This window comes from Acanthochromis polyacanthus, chromosome 2 (genome assembly GCF_021347895.1).
Source record: "Acanthochromis polyacanthus isolate Apoly-LR-REF ecotype Palm Island chromosome 2, KAUST_Apoly_ChrSc, whole genome shotgun sequence".
NCBI lineage: Eukaryota > Metazoa > Chordata > Actinopteri > Pomacentridae > Acanthochromis > Acanthochromis polyacanthus.
In genome coordinates, this window is record NC_067114.1 from 23,432,244 (window position 1) to 23,451,264 (window position 19,021).

Consider the following 19,021-nt stretch of genomic DNA (forward strand, 5'->3'; position numbering starts at 1 on the left):
ACATGTCAATGTAGTCACACAAAGAATTACAATTTATTCAGTGTTTGACTTATGATGGGGGTCAAAAAGTCCTGATCACTAGACAAGGTTTGAGCCACGCAGTTCTTTAATGGCAGAAGTGAGAGAAAATGTGGCGCAAGTGAGCCTTTGAAAAACTTAATTCAAAGGAAACTTTTTACTGCTTAAAAACTAATAAAAACAAAAACTATTTCTTTTCATTCCATAGCCCTACTGTTACCTGGGGATAGTACGCAACCCGGACTGATAAAAGGCTGGATGGGCGACATGCAGTAGCGGGTGGTTCTCACCGGGGAGCCCAGTGCTTCATCAACCACCTGCTGGACCGGACCCCGGCCAACCCTGAACAACTGAGTGCTGGCTCACTTCCACAGCTTTGAAAGGTCAGTCTGCATGAACAGTTTCATTTGTATTTGAGAGCAAGAAGAAATACCAAACACTGACAGTGAGTCAAGACTTACCTTATGCTAGGACATCTGGTATTTCCATTTTACAGTGGTTGAATTTGCCGTTAAATAAAAGTTTATTGCCTTTATTCTACTATGTGTGACCACTGCATCATTACTGTGTGCAGGTTTGCATTAAACATGGTATCCCTGAACTGTAGCCCTCACAAAAGTAATTTTTTTAAACTAATTCCAATTTTAAATGTTCCCTCCTGTAAACAAATAAAAAAAAAATTCAATCTAACATTTTTTTTTGCGCATTAGTATTTACAGTATAGTGGGTATGAGAGACATGATGGACAACAAAGTACTTCACTTGCCCATTTCCTCCCACTTATAAAGCACCATTACATCATTATACAGTGTATTAATACAACAGGTGAAAAGTCTTCCATAAATCAGTTGTAACACCAACTTTTCCCGTTAGATGGACAACACACGTGAGAGACCTAACTTCATCATTGTCTATCTAATTAAAAACCGAATCATTTCATTTTAGAAAAAAAAGGAAAAAGCTGCTGTAAAGTGCACAAATAATTAGTAATTTTGTTTATTTCAGAAAATCTCAAGAACACTCCTCATGAAAATCAACTGCTCAACGCCTGAAATCTAAAATATAGCAAATACAGATGCTTTATTACTTGCAGTCGTATACTGAGTCCTAAAGAATACTGCAATTTGACTTCCACTCTTCATTATTGCATTTAGAAAAAACAAACAAACAAATACGCCACCATGTTGGCACATTCAAAATGGTTGTTTCTCTTTGAAATGGAATTAATTACATAGAGTCATTGGGAACTTAAACATTGATACATATACAGTACTTATGGATCAGAGGTACATTTATAGTCCTTGGAGGGAATTCATAAACGCTATATTATAACGAAAGCTGAACAATGGAGAGGTACTGTGTGCAGTTTTTCATGAAATGTTTTTTTAAAAACAGCGGTGTTATGGCAGAAAATGGGTTGTAAACAAGGATTTACTGTGAATACAAACCTCATGTATACCACACCAAATCAAGAGCTGCAAAATACTGTAATGATCCATTTTTACAGTCAAATATTAAAAACATTTTACGGATATTTCAATAGATTTCAGGAATTGTACAACTGTGGAATGACAATATCCCACAGAAAAAAATAACATATGTACAGTTTGTTCAACTCTTCAAAAAGCATCAGGGTTTCTGACCATCTGCTTCTACCATCCAGCAGGCTGTGGAATGCCTACATTCAGTTCGGAGGCTGTGATTGGCTTGAGAGGCAGCAAAAGTTTTATCTCCACAGCCAAGAAGGGGCCACCGGTGGCTGATAAACCAGTATCCTCCCTGGGGAGCCACACAAATAAATAAAAAGTGAGCCTTTTTCTCTTCAGTTGCTGGGAGGAGAGGCTGTCTGAGAAACCCTAAAAACAGCCTGCATCATTCTCTCTGTCATACATACATATATACATACATATTACATGGGCTGCTTTTACGCCTCATGACTGTGTAGGAAGGAAAGAAGGTGGTTTGCCAGACAGACCTCATCATGGACACCAAGAATTCATATTCTGTGATTTTTGTCAATTCTCACTGAGTATGTGAAAATTATCACTATGAAAGGTCTGACACAGAATGCGTTTCTTAGGAAAATGTTGATATTCTGTCACTGTCGTCACTTTGATGAGGTTATATATCTTTGGTCAACAGTGGATGTGAAACAGTTGATTATAACTTTTGACATCATGCCATAAATCTGAGTATTGGAAAGAACCATATTAGAACATACAGTATATTTTCTATATATAGTCCACATTAAAGTGTTTGCAGGTGCTCTCCTCTTCATAAGTAATCCATAAGAGCCATTACTGGTAAAAGCGTTGCTGCAAACGGTTCCAAAGAAGGTCATCTTCCAAAGAAGATGGATTCTTTTAATTAGACATGGTATAAATCCAAAAAAGCGTTTTGGATTCCACAGTTTGCTGCTGATCTCTCTCCTCCCAGCAGAGTTCCGTTTATCCTGTGACTGGATTCCAGTCACTCACTATTCTTAGGTATTCTTTTCTCCTAACAGTACCCTCCGAATGAACCAACAAAAATGTTCCTTCTTCAATTTCCATTCTTGGCAACCAAAACAAGTGTCCATTTTAGGCAAGGTCCAGCCAGACTATTCCTCCCAGCTGGCCCACGACCAGAGTGCCTCCAGTGGGTATTGAGTCTGGCCCAACGTGGAGCTGAGGGACCCTGGTAGAGAGTGCTAGCTGCGGCGCCGATGAATCGGCTGTTTGTGGGCCACTTTCGAACATGAAGCACAGCATGTTGTCTTGTAGTAATCGTACACGCAGAGGCGAGCCTGGACCACCACGTTGCAGTTGAAGTATTTGTCTCTGCAGTTCTCATCTGAAACAAAAACAAGGGTTGATCTAGTACTGCTAGTTCCCAGCTAATACTATATGATACTTTAAAAAATAGTTTAATTCTTTATTAATCCAAAAGAACCGAATAAGAACTTGTGACAAAGCGCTGGAGGGTAACGGACCAGACATTCCAGTCACTATAATGACCTTGTGTTTGTAAGGATGCTAAAATCATCAGGAAACATTCATGCAAGACAGTAATATTCCAGACAACATGATAAAAGCTGACAGACCTATGTGAGGTATGCAGGGCTCCGGGTTGCAGCTCTCCTTCTCTGCTGGTCTGAGCTGCTCGTCACAGGCCTCACTGGACTGCATGTCGTCAGACAGACAGCGGACCTCCCGCACCCGGAAACCTCCCTCACATGTTTTTGAACACTGGATGGACAGAAGTCAGTGACAGCAGTCAGTCCAACATTAACAAGACTCCACACTGAAGCTGGTCTACTGCTGCAGCTGCAAGCGCTCTTAATGCTATGACCGAAGCCTTTCAAAGCCTTGAAAGCAGTTTTCTCAATTAGCCTTTAACTCGATGAGTTCCAACATAAACACAAGATTTTCTGTCACACTTGGAGAAGTTTTTGTTATTTAACAGGAGGCCCTGCTAGATTTATTTTGTAGTTGTAGTATTTTGTATTTTGTAGTCTTCAGCGCACCAATGACAGTTTAGAATCAAACTCTGATGATAATTGATTGTGTGGTAAACGTCAGTCAAGTCTGATCTCAAGTTCAGATAAAAATTCTGAATTATTTCCCATTAATGTGTTGAAGTGTCATGCTAACTTTGCACTCTTCAAATCTTTTGTTGAATTTAAGTAATACTGTGGCAATTATCATGAGCTCCCTACAGCTGTCCAAAATAAGCAGATTTTTACATGAATCATTTTAAATGTTGGTTTTCTGTCTGGCTGAAAGTAAACACATAAATTAGTTGCCTGGAACGGACATTTACCTAACTCTGTCTTTTATTTACCACATGGAGAACTGAGTGTTTGGTCTGCGCACTCTTGGTCTTTTCTTCAAGTTGATTTTAGAGAGATTAAACACCATCTCCAGGACAGCTATGTTTATCAGAGTTACAAATTCATTAGTTGCGGTACCAGAGCTGGGAATAATCTCATCTATGGACTCATGGAGATTTGTCCAGTCTAGTATCAACAGGTTCTCGTTTGCTGCAACAGTTCTTGAGCTCATGCAGCAGGAACACCAGCTTCCTCATGTCGTCTTTCAGGACGTGCTGTCATCTTTCTCCAGTCTCACATTTGTAAGGAAAGTGGCACGCACAGGTGAACATGCTGGAACCCAGATACATTTAGTGAAATATCCGTTTCAGGCAGCTAATTTCTATGTTTTGGTTAGACAGAGGACAAACATTTAAAATTAAATAATATTACAAATATTTTTTCTTTGGAAAGTTACAGAAGCTCACACTAATTTCACTCAAACTAAATGGAAATGAAGAGTACACCTAAGACGGAACTTGGTGCCTCTGTAGCCATATTAGTGTGAAATGCTCCCGGTTGAAATAAACCCTAATTCTCTCAGAGTTGTTTTTTTTATTTAGTTAAGTATTAACTATGACTTTTGTAATAAACATTTGATGTTTTGTTCCTGAGGCGTGACTACCAGAGTGTGAAGCAAGTTACATGCAAAACAAATGCAACCACATTATTAGTAGTTAATTGACATCTTTAAGGAGATCTAAACTATTCTTTGCTATACTTCTTGAAATGACTAATCAAATGCCTCCTTTATAAATGAGCTTACTTGTAATTGTTCTGAGCATAGTATACCGAATCAGAACTACTTTCTGTGTCAGTTTAAGCCAGCATAGCAGAAAAAAAACACAATTCAAACCAACATTTACAAGGGATTTTGAGGGACTGCTTTAACAAGAGCTACACAGATTATCCGCCACTTGGAGTAAACTAAGCAGGGAAGGTTTCATGTTTTACTCACAGCACTCCAGTCAGTATGATACCACTTTGCTCCACAGGCCTTGAGGTTACAGCTCTGCTGGCTGAGAGGCCGGTCCAGGGATGAGCACTCATACAGTGGCATGACAGTGAATCCTTCATCTGACTTCATCAAACACACCACTGACCTCTGCTGGCTGCCGGCGCCGCACTCTGCAGAGCACTGGTTCACAAAGACAGCGGCATAGACCATATGGATTCAGTTACACATTGTGAAACGGAGACAGAGGGAAAAAAAGAACACAAGACATGTCAGTGTAAAGCCACTGCAAAATCCCATGTATCAGACAAGTTCCCCTTAAGTCCAGTGTAACATCCTGTCGTCCTCATACCTGGCTCCAGGGGCCTGTGAACCACTCGATGCGATTCTCACAGGGGCCGTTGTTGCAGACCTGAGACTCTGCAGGCCGCTCGCTGCCACATCCCTCCAGAGGGAGGCTGCTAATGTGGTTGGTCAGGCAGAGCACTGCTCGGCTTCGTACACCCATCCCACATTCAGCAGAGCACTGTGGAGTACAAACTTGTGTTACAATTAAGGTCTGTTGTTTTCTTTTTAGAAACCCAAACCAAATTCCACTGAGTGCTACTAGTTTTGTGCAAAACACTAAAAAGAATGGGCCACAAACTTTTTGAATTGAAAACACATGTAAAATGCTGTAAAATTTGGTATGAATTTAACTTACGGAAGGCACACTTTTGAACAATCCATATCTCTGCTGGCTTTGCTGTTCATATGCTTCAAGTCTGAAGTAGATTTTGTGAAATCAGTACAGTTAATGTCCCTCTTTAGTTTCATTGTTGTAATGCTGTACGGCTAACTTTCACTGCTGTAAAATAAAAACTTCTGACCAGTTCTGTTTGTCTCTGGAGAAACCTACTGGTCGTTTCACTCTGACCTGTCCTGCTGATAATGACAGTCATCTGATGTTCACAGAAAAACCAGCAGCAACCTTCTCTGTACACATTGTCTTTGATGTTTCCTCATTCCAATATCATGGTCTTGAAATATCCATATCAACCTCCTAGCTCTTAATTTCCTTTTCTTATACTTTCCCTTTATGATCATTCAACTGTAAGAGCATCAGATTTTCAGTGTTTTTGTGTCAAAATCTACGTCGAATGTATATGTATTATCTGGTTATCAAGAATACCTATTAGAGTGATGAAGACAGACCTCCTGTGTACAATGACTAGCACTGTTATCAGAAATGAATGAAAGTTACTGTGTGTCTCTGACACCCACCCTGTTGCCCCACTCGGTGTAGAACCAGCTCTTGGCACAGGCTCCCATGTCGCAGTTCTCTACATCGATGGGCCGCAGATTCATGTTGCACTCCTCATCTGGAACAAAGTCGCCCACGTTGCTGACACAGCGGACCTCTCGTGACCTTTGACCCAGCCCGCATGGCACAGAGCACTATGGAGGCACAGAGTACATGTTAATACTGCACTGCCAGAAAGACTGTTTGTGTGTATTTAGTGCATTTTCTTCCATTAACTTTAAATATGCGCTGACACAAAGTAAAGGAGGGTTCAAATGCATCAGACATGCTAACAAAAATTAAACTTTTGATATTGGTCTAAGGGACATGAATGGTAAATATACACAGCATCTTTATCTGTTAGTTTAGCTTCCTGTTATTACTGTATATGCCAAACCATAACTCTTCAGACAGATGTTGTTAGGTACATTGGGATTCAGTCTTATTGACTGCTGCCACTCACAGTGGTCCACTCGGAGCGGATCTGCCACTCACTGCAGATCTTCAGCTGGCAGGTACTGGCGGTTTCGGGTCGCTCCAGGTGACGACAGCGGCTCATGTGGACATTGAGGGTGCGGTTGGCATAAACCTGCCGGCACAGGACCTGTCGGTGCTGCATGCCCAAGCCACAGGTCTTACTGCATTCTGACCATTCTCCAATATCCCAGCTGCTCAAGTGGAGATCAAAAGAGCTTACTGTCAGGGATGTGGGGTTTATTTTGTTGTATTTATTGTGATTTTTGGAGATGTGTTTTGACCCTCTGTGAGAATGAAATATTGAGAGGATGTAACAGATTTGGTTCCATCTGAAAATCTTTGATTACTGCATTCAAACACAATCATTTTGAGTAATAATAGGTTGAACGTTTCATATTCATGTAATAACTTGAAACGGAATAAACACAAAACAGATGGCAACAAACACCGCAGACACAGTGGTTCTAATATAATATAATTTTGGGATTAAACTCACCCAGCACTATGAAATCAGCATTACTGCTGCTTTCAAAATTAGTGATGGCACATGTCATGATTTGGCACAAGTGATAATAAAATGTTCATAATATAAGAAAGGACTCTTCAGCATTACGTCTCAGTAGCAGCTTAACTGTTACTAAACGAATCAAGCTTTGTAACTGTACATGTAATTTGAACAGCTTACTAAAGTGTGTTGCCATTATTGCATAACAGCACTCTGCATACTATTAGATCAACTTGCATTTTGATTTAAAAGTTTTTTTGAAATTTAGTTAATCAACAATTTATACAACTGCAAGAACAAAAGAGTGATCTCTCACAATGCTGGGCAGGGCTGCAGGTTGCAGGCTTCTTCTTGAGGAGTTGGTCGGCTGCTGCTGTCACACAGAGTGTCTGATACCTGGACGAGGCTCAGTCGGTGGATGCAGTGGAAGACAGAATATCTGAAACCTGAGAAACAGACCCTTGATTTGAAACATATTGCATTTGATTTTTAAGATGTCAGGGCACTTAAAGCATCTGCGGTCATTTTCCGTGTAACTAACTAGGTTTATTTCAGAAATGACATGGGTTGGCTGCATATCATTTGAGATTTTGGGAGTTGAAATGTGAATTAATTAGTAGAAGACTAACATAAAAAGAAACACAAAATTTTAGACAAAACTAGTACATTTTCCAGCTACTCTATTCTCAAAAGGAATTTTAATATAAGATTAGGCACTTATGTTTGCTTCTTGGGGTCGAACTGTAAAAAAGCAAACATACTTTCCTTGTTGCACTAAATCGTAAGTCTGTCTGTCACTAAAAAAGAAAAAAACATAAATACGTAACACAAACTGCGTTGTCTAACCTTTACCACAGGACGCACTGCACTCTGTAGTACCAGTCAGTTTCCAGTTGTACTCTCGCTCACGTCTGGGCGGCTGCATGACGGGTACCTGGTTGTCAGGGAGACGAGCAGGATACCTCCCTCCGCCGGCTGGGTTGAAGTTTTCCTGCTGAGTGTTGCTGTGTTGATCGTAGCCACCCTGTCCGTTCACAGCGTTCCCTAAGCCATGGACACGGTGTACAGAAACACAAACACATATCACAACAGATAGGAGTCACTCTTGAATGGGGAGTTAAGTTGAAATTAGATATATCAAGATGGATAAATGTTTGGTTTCTTTGTTTCTCTATGACATGTATGGAGCAATCAGACAGAACTGGAGTAATAAATGGTAGGTGGGTAGAAAGTGGGTTTGTATTTACCTTCTGGTCTGTGGTTTGGTTGCTGAGGGCTGACTGGTTTTTCAGAGGGCAGAATATACTCATAGTGAACACCAGGGTTTGGCTGCTGGAAGATCATCTGAGGGAAGGTAGATGAGACTCAGTCAACTATCCTAAAATATTACTCTTCACCTTCACATAGAGGCCCTTCCAACATGTACTATTTGTATTCTCAATTTCAACTGATATGAAAAAAGACGACTCTAATCACAAGCTGATTCGTTACTCACATAAACGTCCAAAATCTCATTTGTGGGCCCTTCAGCAAGAAAGGATTCCCCGGTTGTGCTACTGATTTCATTGGGTCGCCGGTAGGTGAACATGGTCCCTCCACCCTCGTACTTCCCTGGTCGGTCAATAGCCCAGTTTCCATTAATGATAGATCGCCCCGATCGGCTTCTCAGAGCTGGAAGAGCCAGAACAACCACACAATCACCACTGACAGCCCTGAGCTCGAACAAGAAGGAAAATACAGTAACAACCTCTCCCATATAATTATTGTTTAATGTAAAACCATTTTGACGTAATGAGATCTGTAGTTAAAATAACAGCTCTGAAGCAGAGTTTCTCCACCCAAAAAAAGTAATTACACTTAACTGAATAAATGCTCTCACGTGCACTTTCAAAGCAATGTCTTCTATAAACGTGACAATCTGTTTTTGCTGGCAAATCTTTCATGCAAATCCTGTAACAGAATCTCCCAAGATGTTTTCCACTGATTTCATGGATTAAGTACAAGAGGCCATTAGAAAAGCATTAGAAGTGTAACATTAGACAGGCTTGTAAAAAAGTGTTTGGACAACTAAAAGCACTATTAGGGATGCACAGCGTCGAACAGAGGCCTATTGAGGGAAAGTTGGGGACGTGGTGAGGATACAGTAGCAGAACTCCTGCTAGATTCCTGCCCTTGTTGCATAATCTGGTTTGTATTTTTAAAAATAAATGACATGCATGGATTTTTGTAACTCCGACATTTCTGGGTAACTGTTTTCCCACATCATGTAAGTGAAAGGGGACACTGTCTATGAATGCTTTTTGCTGGCTACTGTCAGTGTGTAAACATTTAAAAATGAGTGAGTGAATGTTGCACAAAGTACACTTAAGTGCATGTGTGAGAGTGTGTGTCTGTGTGTGTCTGTACATAACTGTGTACTTGTCCATATAAATTCAGGAGTTCACATCAGAGAAAGCACAGTGTACTTGGCATCCAAACAGCTGGGATTTGAAAGGTAGCCACTGAATCCATTCTCAGTGTTCAAAGTCTTTTTATTACAGAGTGGTCAAATTCCTCACCTTAATTAGAAAGGATGGTGAGGCTTGAGGGGTAAGATCCTCTAATGAAAGCATGTTTATGCACTTTCCTCAAGGGAAGCAGCCGTGGGGGGAAAATCGGGGGCCATTCCCCTCTTCCTCCAAACCTACTGCTGAGTCGGGGCATGGCTCTCATTAAACAATGTCTGACATTCCAACAGTCCCTTCTGAAAATAACACCATCGTTCTTCCACCGTTGCGCCTCTGTAAAAACACCAATTATCTATGGAGCGTGTTTCACTTAGACGCTTAATTGAAAGACTGCATCACATCAGTGGGTGGTAGTGGAGGCTGCACACTGGAGAGATCATGAAAAAAATGAAACCACGCCTCGTTGTTTTTGTAATCTGACTAATGCAATTAATTTTGGAAGCAGCTGCTGCCTGCACAGCTGGATTTAGTAGACTTGTTAATGTCAGTTAAATGCTAAATGTATTAAATGACAAACATGTCTTACATGCATCAATTAATCATTTCTCTCATTAACTCTCGTGTACTTTAATTTTACTGGTGCCGCGCATGTAATCTGTAATGTAATGCTACATGTGGGGGAGATTCCATATTTTTTCTTCATATGTGTTGAGCTGGAATGGGAACAGAGCTCTGCAGCAGACTGCAGCTAATGGAACTGTGACCCACGATGGAAACTACAACACTCTATTGGCTGGGAGGACGCTAAATTAGCTGTTACAGAAGACAACTATTGCTGCGATCACTTAAAAATCCTGCTTTCAAGTAAAGTAGCAGATACCAAAATAGTATTTTATGGACAGAATGCACCAACACACCAAAATGGCTTGCCACTGCATGAAGCAAAGCTCAGCACATCTCTGGTGTGCTTGGGCTCATGGTCATAGTTCAAATTAAGTGAACTTTGACTGCACACTGTGACGAATATCTGCGTAGCCAAAACAAAGGAGGCATCCACAAAGAGCCTGAAGACAAAACTGAGATTGTCAGTATTCCCAGAATTGCATGGCAAAAGTTTGCATTAACAACAAGACCTCAGCGGAATCTTGTAAACAAATATCCATCCAAGTAGGCATGACAGCTGTGTTTAAACCTCTTTCTACATAGTCAGTTAACAGTTAGGCAGCTTGTTGTCAATCTGTGAATTCAGACACAATTCTGGAAAAGTGCTGTTTCACTGCTTCAGTTTAGTTGGTATTTGGGACCTAAAACTAAGTCCTGTAAAATATTTTGGCTGAAATTTCAATTTTTATATGTTTTCTGATCTGAACATTAAATGTATTTTCACCGTCAAAAAAATGCAGGAATCATTTTGAAGGTTCAGTGTCTCCAGAAATATAACTCCAACAGTCATAAAATTTGGTCAGGAAACAGACTTTTTTTTTTTTTTTTTTAGCATATCCAAATGAGTGAGGGTGGTATTGGGGCGCCATAAACTTCCTGTGTACGTATGTGGATGCATTTAAAATGTTGTACCCAGACTCCAATGTCATTTACAAGTAGCTTTTTCGAGCGTGAAAAGATAGGACAGAGCTTTGGGTCCCAAATAACAAATAAGTAAACTCTGATGGACCCAGGAAGGCAATATGTGTTCCCCCTCAACACCTCTACAGACAAATTACACTTTCTAACTTGGGGTTATGAAGTGAACATGTTTAATTTTTATACAAACTATTTCATAGACTTACTGATGTAGTCCTGGTAGAAGTTTTGAAACTATTTTCCTGTGCCCTGTACAACTGCAAACTGCACTGTGTCATCTCTCTAGGAGTACCTGGTTATATGTCTCTGTGTTGAGCCTCTGGTTGGCTGGTAATCTGTTGAGAGTTGCCTCGTCCGAAGTCAGCCATGATAAGCTCCAGCTCCCCGTGACCCACATAGGATAAAGCAGGTCGACTAATGGATAGATGGTGGTGCTTCACTGCTAACGTATGAGCAACAGATTGATAATTGAATGTAGGGGCTAATATTTCAGAGCTTCATCCTCCTAGGGAAACATAGTCTCAGAGTCTTCAGGCTGAGGTGGTGCTTGAAATATTAAATGACTTTCAGCAGCAGCAGTAGTGTGGGAAGAAGCTAATGACATCACTTTCAGGTGAGCGGTGTAGCAGCAGGAAGGCAGCATAAAAGCAAGCAGAGCAAGACTCCAACAAAATGAGAACTGCTTGTTGGCTATATGTTGCAGTGAGAAGAGAAAGCTGAGCGAATATAATAGTAGATTTAAGTTGACTGCCTGAACTTGTCTCACTTAGGCAGGCCATCCTTTAGTACATTATGGTCTGGCTGCACCTCAGCTCAGACTCATTCATCTGTAAAGGGAAAAAAAACGCTCTGGCATGTTTGTATGTTTTAAAAAATAAATCAGAACTGTATTGGGTGGAGCTGTGAAAAGGATAAAGTTTTAGTGTTCCTTCAAAATAGTGATGGTGGACTTAAAACGGATAATCTCCTGAAAAAAAAAAGAAAAACAAAGAAAGGCTGTCCTGTACAGCCCAGGTCTCCTCCTGAATAATCATAATTCTCTGCTAAACTTAACATTTTCAGTGTGGTAGGTTGCTAAACCAGAGGCTTTTGTTGTTGTTTCCACAGATGGCAGAAAGATAGGAGAAAACTGGCTGAAATGATCAGTTAATGGATCAGACTGACCTGAAGTAACTTGTTTTTACTTGTTTTAATGGTGCTCTGTTGGTGAGCTTTGTTGTTAATGTAACTGCAGTAACATTCAGCCTACACATAAAGCAGCAGCTACAATAAAGACCAGCACATTACTTTTGGTCAAGAAGACCACACTAAGGACCACTGCTACTAAGGTTTCTCGGAGGGGAAACCACAGTAAAGTATCAACAGTAGGAGTGTTTTTACTACCCACCTAAATAGTTTCTGCTCTTAACCATCTCCGTCACATTGATCTTGGTGGCTCCCTCTGGAATCTCCACTATCTTGTGGTAGCCGATCTTGGTTAAACTGTGTTTGAACACCCCAGAGACCAGCCTGCAGGTCGTGTTGTCGCCTCCACACACGCCGCACTTGTCCATCACCTTTCCTGATCCGAGATACTCGTCACAGCCAAGACTCTGTGAGACAGAGAAGAAAAAGATGAGGAAGTGTGGAGTGAAGAGCATCGCAAGGTGCAATATCAAAGTGTGCACTAAGAGTGATTAAAAAAAGCTGTCTGAGGTTTACTGAATGCATCCAAGTAGTTCAGTCAAATAAAATCAGCTAATTAGGCATAAAAGATTATAGTTTGACAAAGCTACACAAAGCACCACCTGCTAAACTCATATTATTAATTGCAATAACAGAATAACTCATTAGAAGGAATCTTGGCGTGACAGTCTTTGAACTGATCCCAGATTTTCTCCCTTTTTCTCTAGGGTGTGAGTTTTCTGTGTCACATTGGTGGTAATAAATTACAGGAAACCTGGGCACAGTAAAAATAGAACAGTTAACATCAGCAGTCCATAAATCCACTAAAACCAGCAGTAAAAGCAACTCACTGTGCATACAGGTGGTCTAGGGGCCAAAACTGGTTGCAGTGAGCTGCCGTACAATCAGACATGCTGGGCTGTAGGTATTGAGCTATTTATTGCAGTGCCAAGGTAAGTCCCAAACAGAGCACATTTGCCAATAACAATAAAGCGGGTGGGAGTAGGGGGAGACACTGTGACACAACAACTTCCTGTGATTGGAGGGCAGCCAGTCTCTAAGCCTTAAGTCAGTTTGCAGCTCCCACAGTGCATTCAGCTGCAATCAGTCTATCTTTCTTGTAGATCAGCTGATTGCAGGTGACATAATCTCTTTCAGAAGTAATGCATGTACAGGACACCAACATTTATTTTAAAAGAAAAGTTCATAATATCTCTCATAAGAAAGCAGACCAAAGAGCCTCACATGTGGTCACGAGGTGCAAAACCCAACTCTAAGGACAAACGACATGAACAAATTTTTCGGATGTGCATAATAATTCATAAAAAATGTGGCCATCTCCATGGATTTTGCAGAATTAGAGCAGCAATAAAACAGCTGCAGACCAGCAGAAAGACAGGCAGACAGAAAGAAGAGGATAAACAGGTGGAGAAAGGTAAAGGAAAGGGAGGAAAAGAGGGGAAAATGAGAGGTGGAGGGAGGAATCATGGCCAAGGGTGGACTAAGGCAGTCGGGGTGAACTCAAGAGGAGAATCTGGCTCACTCCTACCCATAGCAGCTCACTGTGTTCATGGCCAAAGCAGCACCTGGGCCAAAACAAACATGCAGTGCCTCCTTCCACACAGGAAATAAATGATGGGAGAAAAGAACAGCAAACTAAGAGGGCTGAAAAAAAATAAAATAAAACTGCCAAATGCTTCTGTGGTCAGCCTGGAATTATGTTGCAGTACAGCATGGCGCTGGATAAATCCCGGATCAAAATCACTAAACATAACACAATAACATTCAGGAAGGCACTGCTGCGCCTCATGATCTCATTTTACAGAGCAGCGACTATGAAGCAACTTAGAAGCTACACAGACATTTCAACTGGTGACACTACAGTATCTCTAACACAGAAGACAAATTAAAAAATGCAGTCAAGTGGGACTGGCTGTTGATATGACTACACATGAATGAATATCTCCTATATGTCTCCATTTTCACTGTAAATTTCTTTTACCAAGAACAGCACAGTTATAGCAGCTGGGCAGCATTTGTCTGAAAAAGGGAAAAATGTTCCCCTCATAAAACAGCCGCTGACACGGTGAGAGGTTATCTGTGGACATTTGGTTGGGAAAATGTCTGAATCAAAACATGTAGGAGTGGAGGACAGGCACTGTAAATTATTGATCCAAAATCTGAATTGTTAATGTAATATCTTGTGACTGTGAATACAAAAACACTCTGCGTTTTCATTCTTCTGAGAACAGAACAGCCAAGAAATTTTACGCCTACAGTTCAGAAAGTATTAGAGAGTTTAAGGACTACTTGATATCTAATGAAGTGGACAGTTGCACTATTAAAATCACTAAACTGCGAAGACACTTTTCAGCCTTGCAGTGGAATGCTGTGTAAACTACTAAAATCTGTCCCCGAATAATCCCACATTGTCACATCTGCCCTCCAGGCCACCGCTCACAAATATGACCTTAAGTGTGAACCCATCAAAATAAGGTGCTGCTGCTGTCGGGACACATGAATGCAGCTGCAGCTCAACGAGAACCTTACAAGCTCTTCTCATCAGAACCAAAACAGAAGCCTCAGTGTGTCTGATGAATAAGGAGGAAGCTTTGGAGTCTTGGTTTTGTTTCTTCACTCTGAGGCCACGTCAGTGCTTTTTTCACCTTCTCTCTGTGGGTGGCTCATGCCATACTGTGAGGGAAATGGCCCTGTTTTCAGTGGAACTATAACAGAATTTTTAAAATGTCACTAAAGCCCACCTTCATCTGGAAATGGTTACATATGTCAGGACGGTGGAGTCGACTCCCAGTCAACCCGCAAACACTGAAAATAACATCATCCTAAAGTAAATCCTGATGGTATTTTCCCACACAATGCAGCTGGGTTAAACTCATCATATTGCAAAGTTTTTGTAACAAACTGAACTCACACACAGTTTAGCCAAAGGCACTTGTCACTAGAGGTTTCTTCTACTCCCACAAAACACAACGAGACGTTTAGAATTAGACACAGACATTCTGAGAGGTGAGTTTTAGTCTCTGTCTTATTGAACTGCTAGTTTGTCCTCAGAGGCCAATAGTTCAGTCATGGCAGCACTGCTTCTCTCTGTAGCTTTAATGTTTGAATACTCAAAATAACAGAGAACAGAAACCTCAGCCCTAAACCCCTGGTGCACCAAGTTATGGTTATTAGCCGCTATGTGAACTGTGCACTGTAGACTGCCAGGCTAAATGTTAATTGCAACATATTATAAGACTATGTTGGATCCCAAAATTCATTTTAAAAACAACTAATTTGGTCGTGTGAATTTGGGGCCCTTTAAAACAGATGAACAGGCCTCCACTTGTATTTTGCTTCACCTCTTGAACTCAAGACTCTCTTCCACTTCCTTTTCTTTAGTGCAAAGCCACCACATGTCTTCAGGCTATTCAGAAACACCATTATTGGTTCAGAGTCACAAAAGTTTCTTAAATAAAAGTTACATTGTGTGGCAGTATTGAATTCAAATTTCAAATCATATTCTTGGCCATTTATCATTGCGATGAGTTCTAAACACAACACTGAGATATTACTGATGACAAGAAAAGCACTCGGAGAGCGCAGCACTCCGCCAAGGCTGCTCACTCGTTGGATGATTTCTGATGGATGAAATCTTTAAACAATTCATGGTCTGCAGTGCTCGATTTGCAGATGGATCGCAATCATGTTATTGTCAGCAGGCAGCTGATGTAGTGTTCACTTGTTGTCATAGTTACAGTGACGCCGTGCTGCTATCTCGCAGTGATACAGAAATCTTTAACAAATCCATGGATGCAGACTATAAGCCACATCACTGCCAAAGTCTGATCAATTGGTCCTTGTGTCATTTCTGAACTTCCCTGAAAATTTCATCCAAATCTGTTTTGAGTAATGCAGACAGACAGACAGACAGACAGACAGGCAGAGATTGTCACATTACTCTGTCGAGACTCTGTCTCCTTGGCGGCATAATAACACATTCAACTGACACAGAGGGAACAACAGTATGATTTGGTATATTGTTTCAGGTGACAAACAAACTCCTGAGAGCAATATCTGACACTTCAGCTGCACAATGCTCCACTATGTTCACCAGCTAGTTGTTAATTTTGCTTGTCTCTTATGTGGCACCAGGCCGGTAATGAACAGTGGATTTATTAGAGCTTTGCTGTTAACAGCAGCTGCCTGGAAATGAGCTTGATGAGAGCAATAACAGTGAGTCAATGAAATAAAGTTGCGGCACCAAAAACCAAAAAAGTGAGCTGAAAGAGTGCTTGTACTGTAGAACTGCAGGAATCGGGAAAGTCACATTGTGCAGGTTGTTCAAACCACTGTTAAAACAAACGTATTGATTAGTACAGCTTTAAGAGATGAACTGTCAAGTACAATAAATGTGTTAGTGATATTTATGTGCAACAGGCAATGCTGATTCCAGAGACAATCACAAAAGCATTCAATATGGGAATGTGATAACTAACAGCTTGGGCAAATATTTCAACCAAATATTGATATTGATCACACACACTGAAGTTCACATTAGCGCAGAAATATATGATGATTTGCACAGCCCCTTTGATCACTCTGTCGAAGTTATGATTCAATTCAATTCAATTTTTTTTATATAGCGCCAATAACAGGTCAAATTGTCTCAAGATGCTTTACAGATGCCACATGTCTAATAGTGGTTTGCTTTTTCCACACATGTAGAGCTTCTGTTCTCTGCAATAAAGGGAATAACTGTCACATATCAGAGAGCAAAGAGGGAAGGACTGACAAATATCACACATTTGGATGATTCTGTAACGCTAAACTGGCACAATGTCATGATATAATGTTACATCTGCCTTGCAATAATAGTGCTTTTATCCATGCAGGAGGTCTGGTTTGTGGCTCCGTGTAAGGAATGTAAATATGAATAAAAAGTTAGCACTCTGAATGATATCAAAGTCAAATTAACAGCAGTGGTAGATGCAACATGCTGGCTTTTAACTCCTCTCTGCTGTAAATCAGGTTTGAGATGTGGTAAAAAGCAGACTCCTCTTGGTGCTGGAACTTCTCAAAGCAGATGAGCGTTTGAATGTGTCTGTGTGTGAGTGGTGTTACGTTTGTAGCAGCTAAATCTTTTTTGAGGTTTTGCCAGACAGCGCTATTTGTGTATTTGCCATGTGAAGTGGTATACTGTATCATCAGGCCTAAATGGCTCGTGGTCACACTGGCCTGAAGCCTCAGCCAAGATATTTGAGGCAATTTATTCTGTGACTGAGATAATAATTTCATTTAGAGAGGAAATTTATGCTGACTTACCGACATGTTTTGTTCTGCTCATATTAAATTGGAGTTCATTGTTAGTCGACTGATGTGGTCTGGTGTCTTAGACCTGAGGGATGATATTGATAATAATGCATTTAACAAGGTCATAGCATGCTTTTGGAGTTTCTCCTTTTTTTCATGTTACATAACTAAGAAGTTACAAAGTCCAAAGTTAATGCCAAAAGGAGTTATGAGTTTTCTGTTTCTCAGAAAACTTTGCTCCCTCTCTGCCTGAAGCACTTCATGGACAATCCAGTGGTTTCCTCCTTTACTTATCTATGTCACTATGCAACACATTCGCGTAACACCTAGCTAGTGACCAGTTTGACACACTTTCATACAAAGAATGAGCCACTGCCTCACAGTCCGCCACTCACACACACATAAAATGTTCTGCTCTTGATTGCAAGAGTGAACAGGAGATACTTTATACAGTCCCAGTATTAGAGGAACTAGCATCTTGAGGGTGGCTCTAGTAGTTCATTTCTGTTGGTTCTGTGAGTGGCTGTTAATGTAATTTGGCCCCAATGTGTTCCCAGGTTACTTAAGACCTGGCTGAATTGTAATCATTCTCTCTGCTTCCCTGTGTAGGTAACACACACTCTGGTTTGGTGGCATTTTGTGCACCTCATGTGACTTTTGACACAATTAGTTTTGATCTGTCAGCCTATGGTGAGACTATAATGCTGAGGGAAGTTCAGAAGTTGTGGAACATCTAAGACCTATTTGCAAACAACAAATACAGAGTATAGGTTATTGTGTTTTCATAGCATTCTTTGTACTTCAGTGAGACCTTAACTCACTTAGTGTTTTTTGCATTCCCTGATGGTAAACATGTGAAAAATTATTAATGACAAAGAAAGTCATTTCGGAAATGGTAGCGGCATTGCAGAAAAACGTCTACAGGAGCGTCTTCTTGTTCTGGGTCTGATTCTGGTAAATATATATGGGTTACACCTATACTTATATCTAGGGTTACAGTGGGTAACCAATGTTGTTTTATCTTGTTTTTGTCAGGCTAGCTGACCAATCAGAGCAGATAAGGCATTTCAAGAGGAGGGGTATTAAAGAGACAGGAGCGAAAACAAAGCGTGATTAAAGCATGTAGATCTATTATAGAACAACCCAAAAACATAATTATGATTCTGTATATAAGTCTAATATGGGTACCTTAAAAACTCCAAAGTAGTACAGTTGAAAGCATCAGTTTCTGTGTCTAACATGTCTACAGTGATTAGGATGCTGTGACACAATAATCTACAACTGAGAGAGTCCTGGCTTTACTCACTGACTCACAGGAGCAGATACTTGGAGCTAGACTACCCTAGTCACACTACATCCAAAGCAGCAGCAGCATCCAGACACAAGCAGGTGTTTTGGACCATATACACAAACTATGCCAACTTGGAGA

General features: G+C 40.7%; 1 protein-coding gene across 2 annotated transcripts in view; it reads right to left on the reverse strand.

The window, feature by feature from the left end:
- Positions 1–998: 998 nt before the first annotated feature.
- The window catches only part of LOC110954389 (thrombospondin type-1 domain-containing protein 4), a 48,931-nt gene continuing 30,908 nt past the window's right edge, over positions 999–19,021 (reverse strand). For both annotated transcript variants that reach the window (XM_022198933.2, XM_051944845.1), the window contains 11 exons: positions 12,503–12,707; positions 8,583–8,758; positions 8,335–8,431; positions 7,934–8,131; positions 7,404–7,533; positions 6,569–6,773; positions 6,087–6,260; positions 5,176–5,349; positions 4,827–5,006; positions 3,101–3,245; positions 999–2,850 (listed from right to left, as the gene is read on the reverse strand). In XM_022198933.2, coding sequence (XP_022054625.2) covers positions 2,708–2,850; positions 3,101–3,245; positions 4,827–5,006; positions 5,176–5,349; positions 6,087–6,260; positions 6,569–6,773; positions 7,404–7,533; positions 7,934–8,131; positions 8,335–8,431; positions 8,583–8,758; positions 12,503–12,707 — 1,827 coding nt within the window. In that variant the 3' untranslated portion in view covers positions 999–2,707. The remainder of the gene's footprint in view (positions 2,851–3,100; positions 3,246–4,826; positions 5,007–5,175; positions 5,350–6,086; positions 6,261–6,568; positions 6,774–7,403; positions 7,534–7,933; positions 8,132–8,334; positions 8,432–8,582; positions 8,759–12,502; positions 12,708–19,021) is intronic.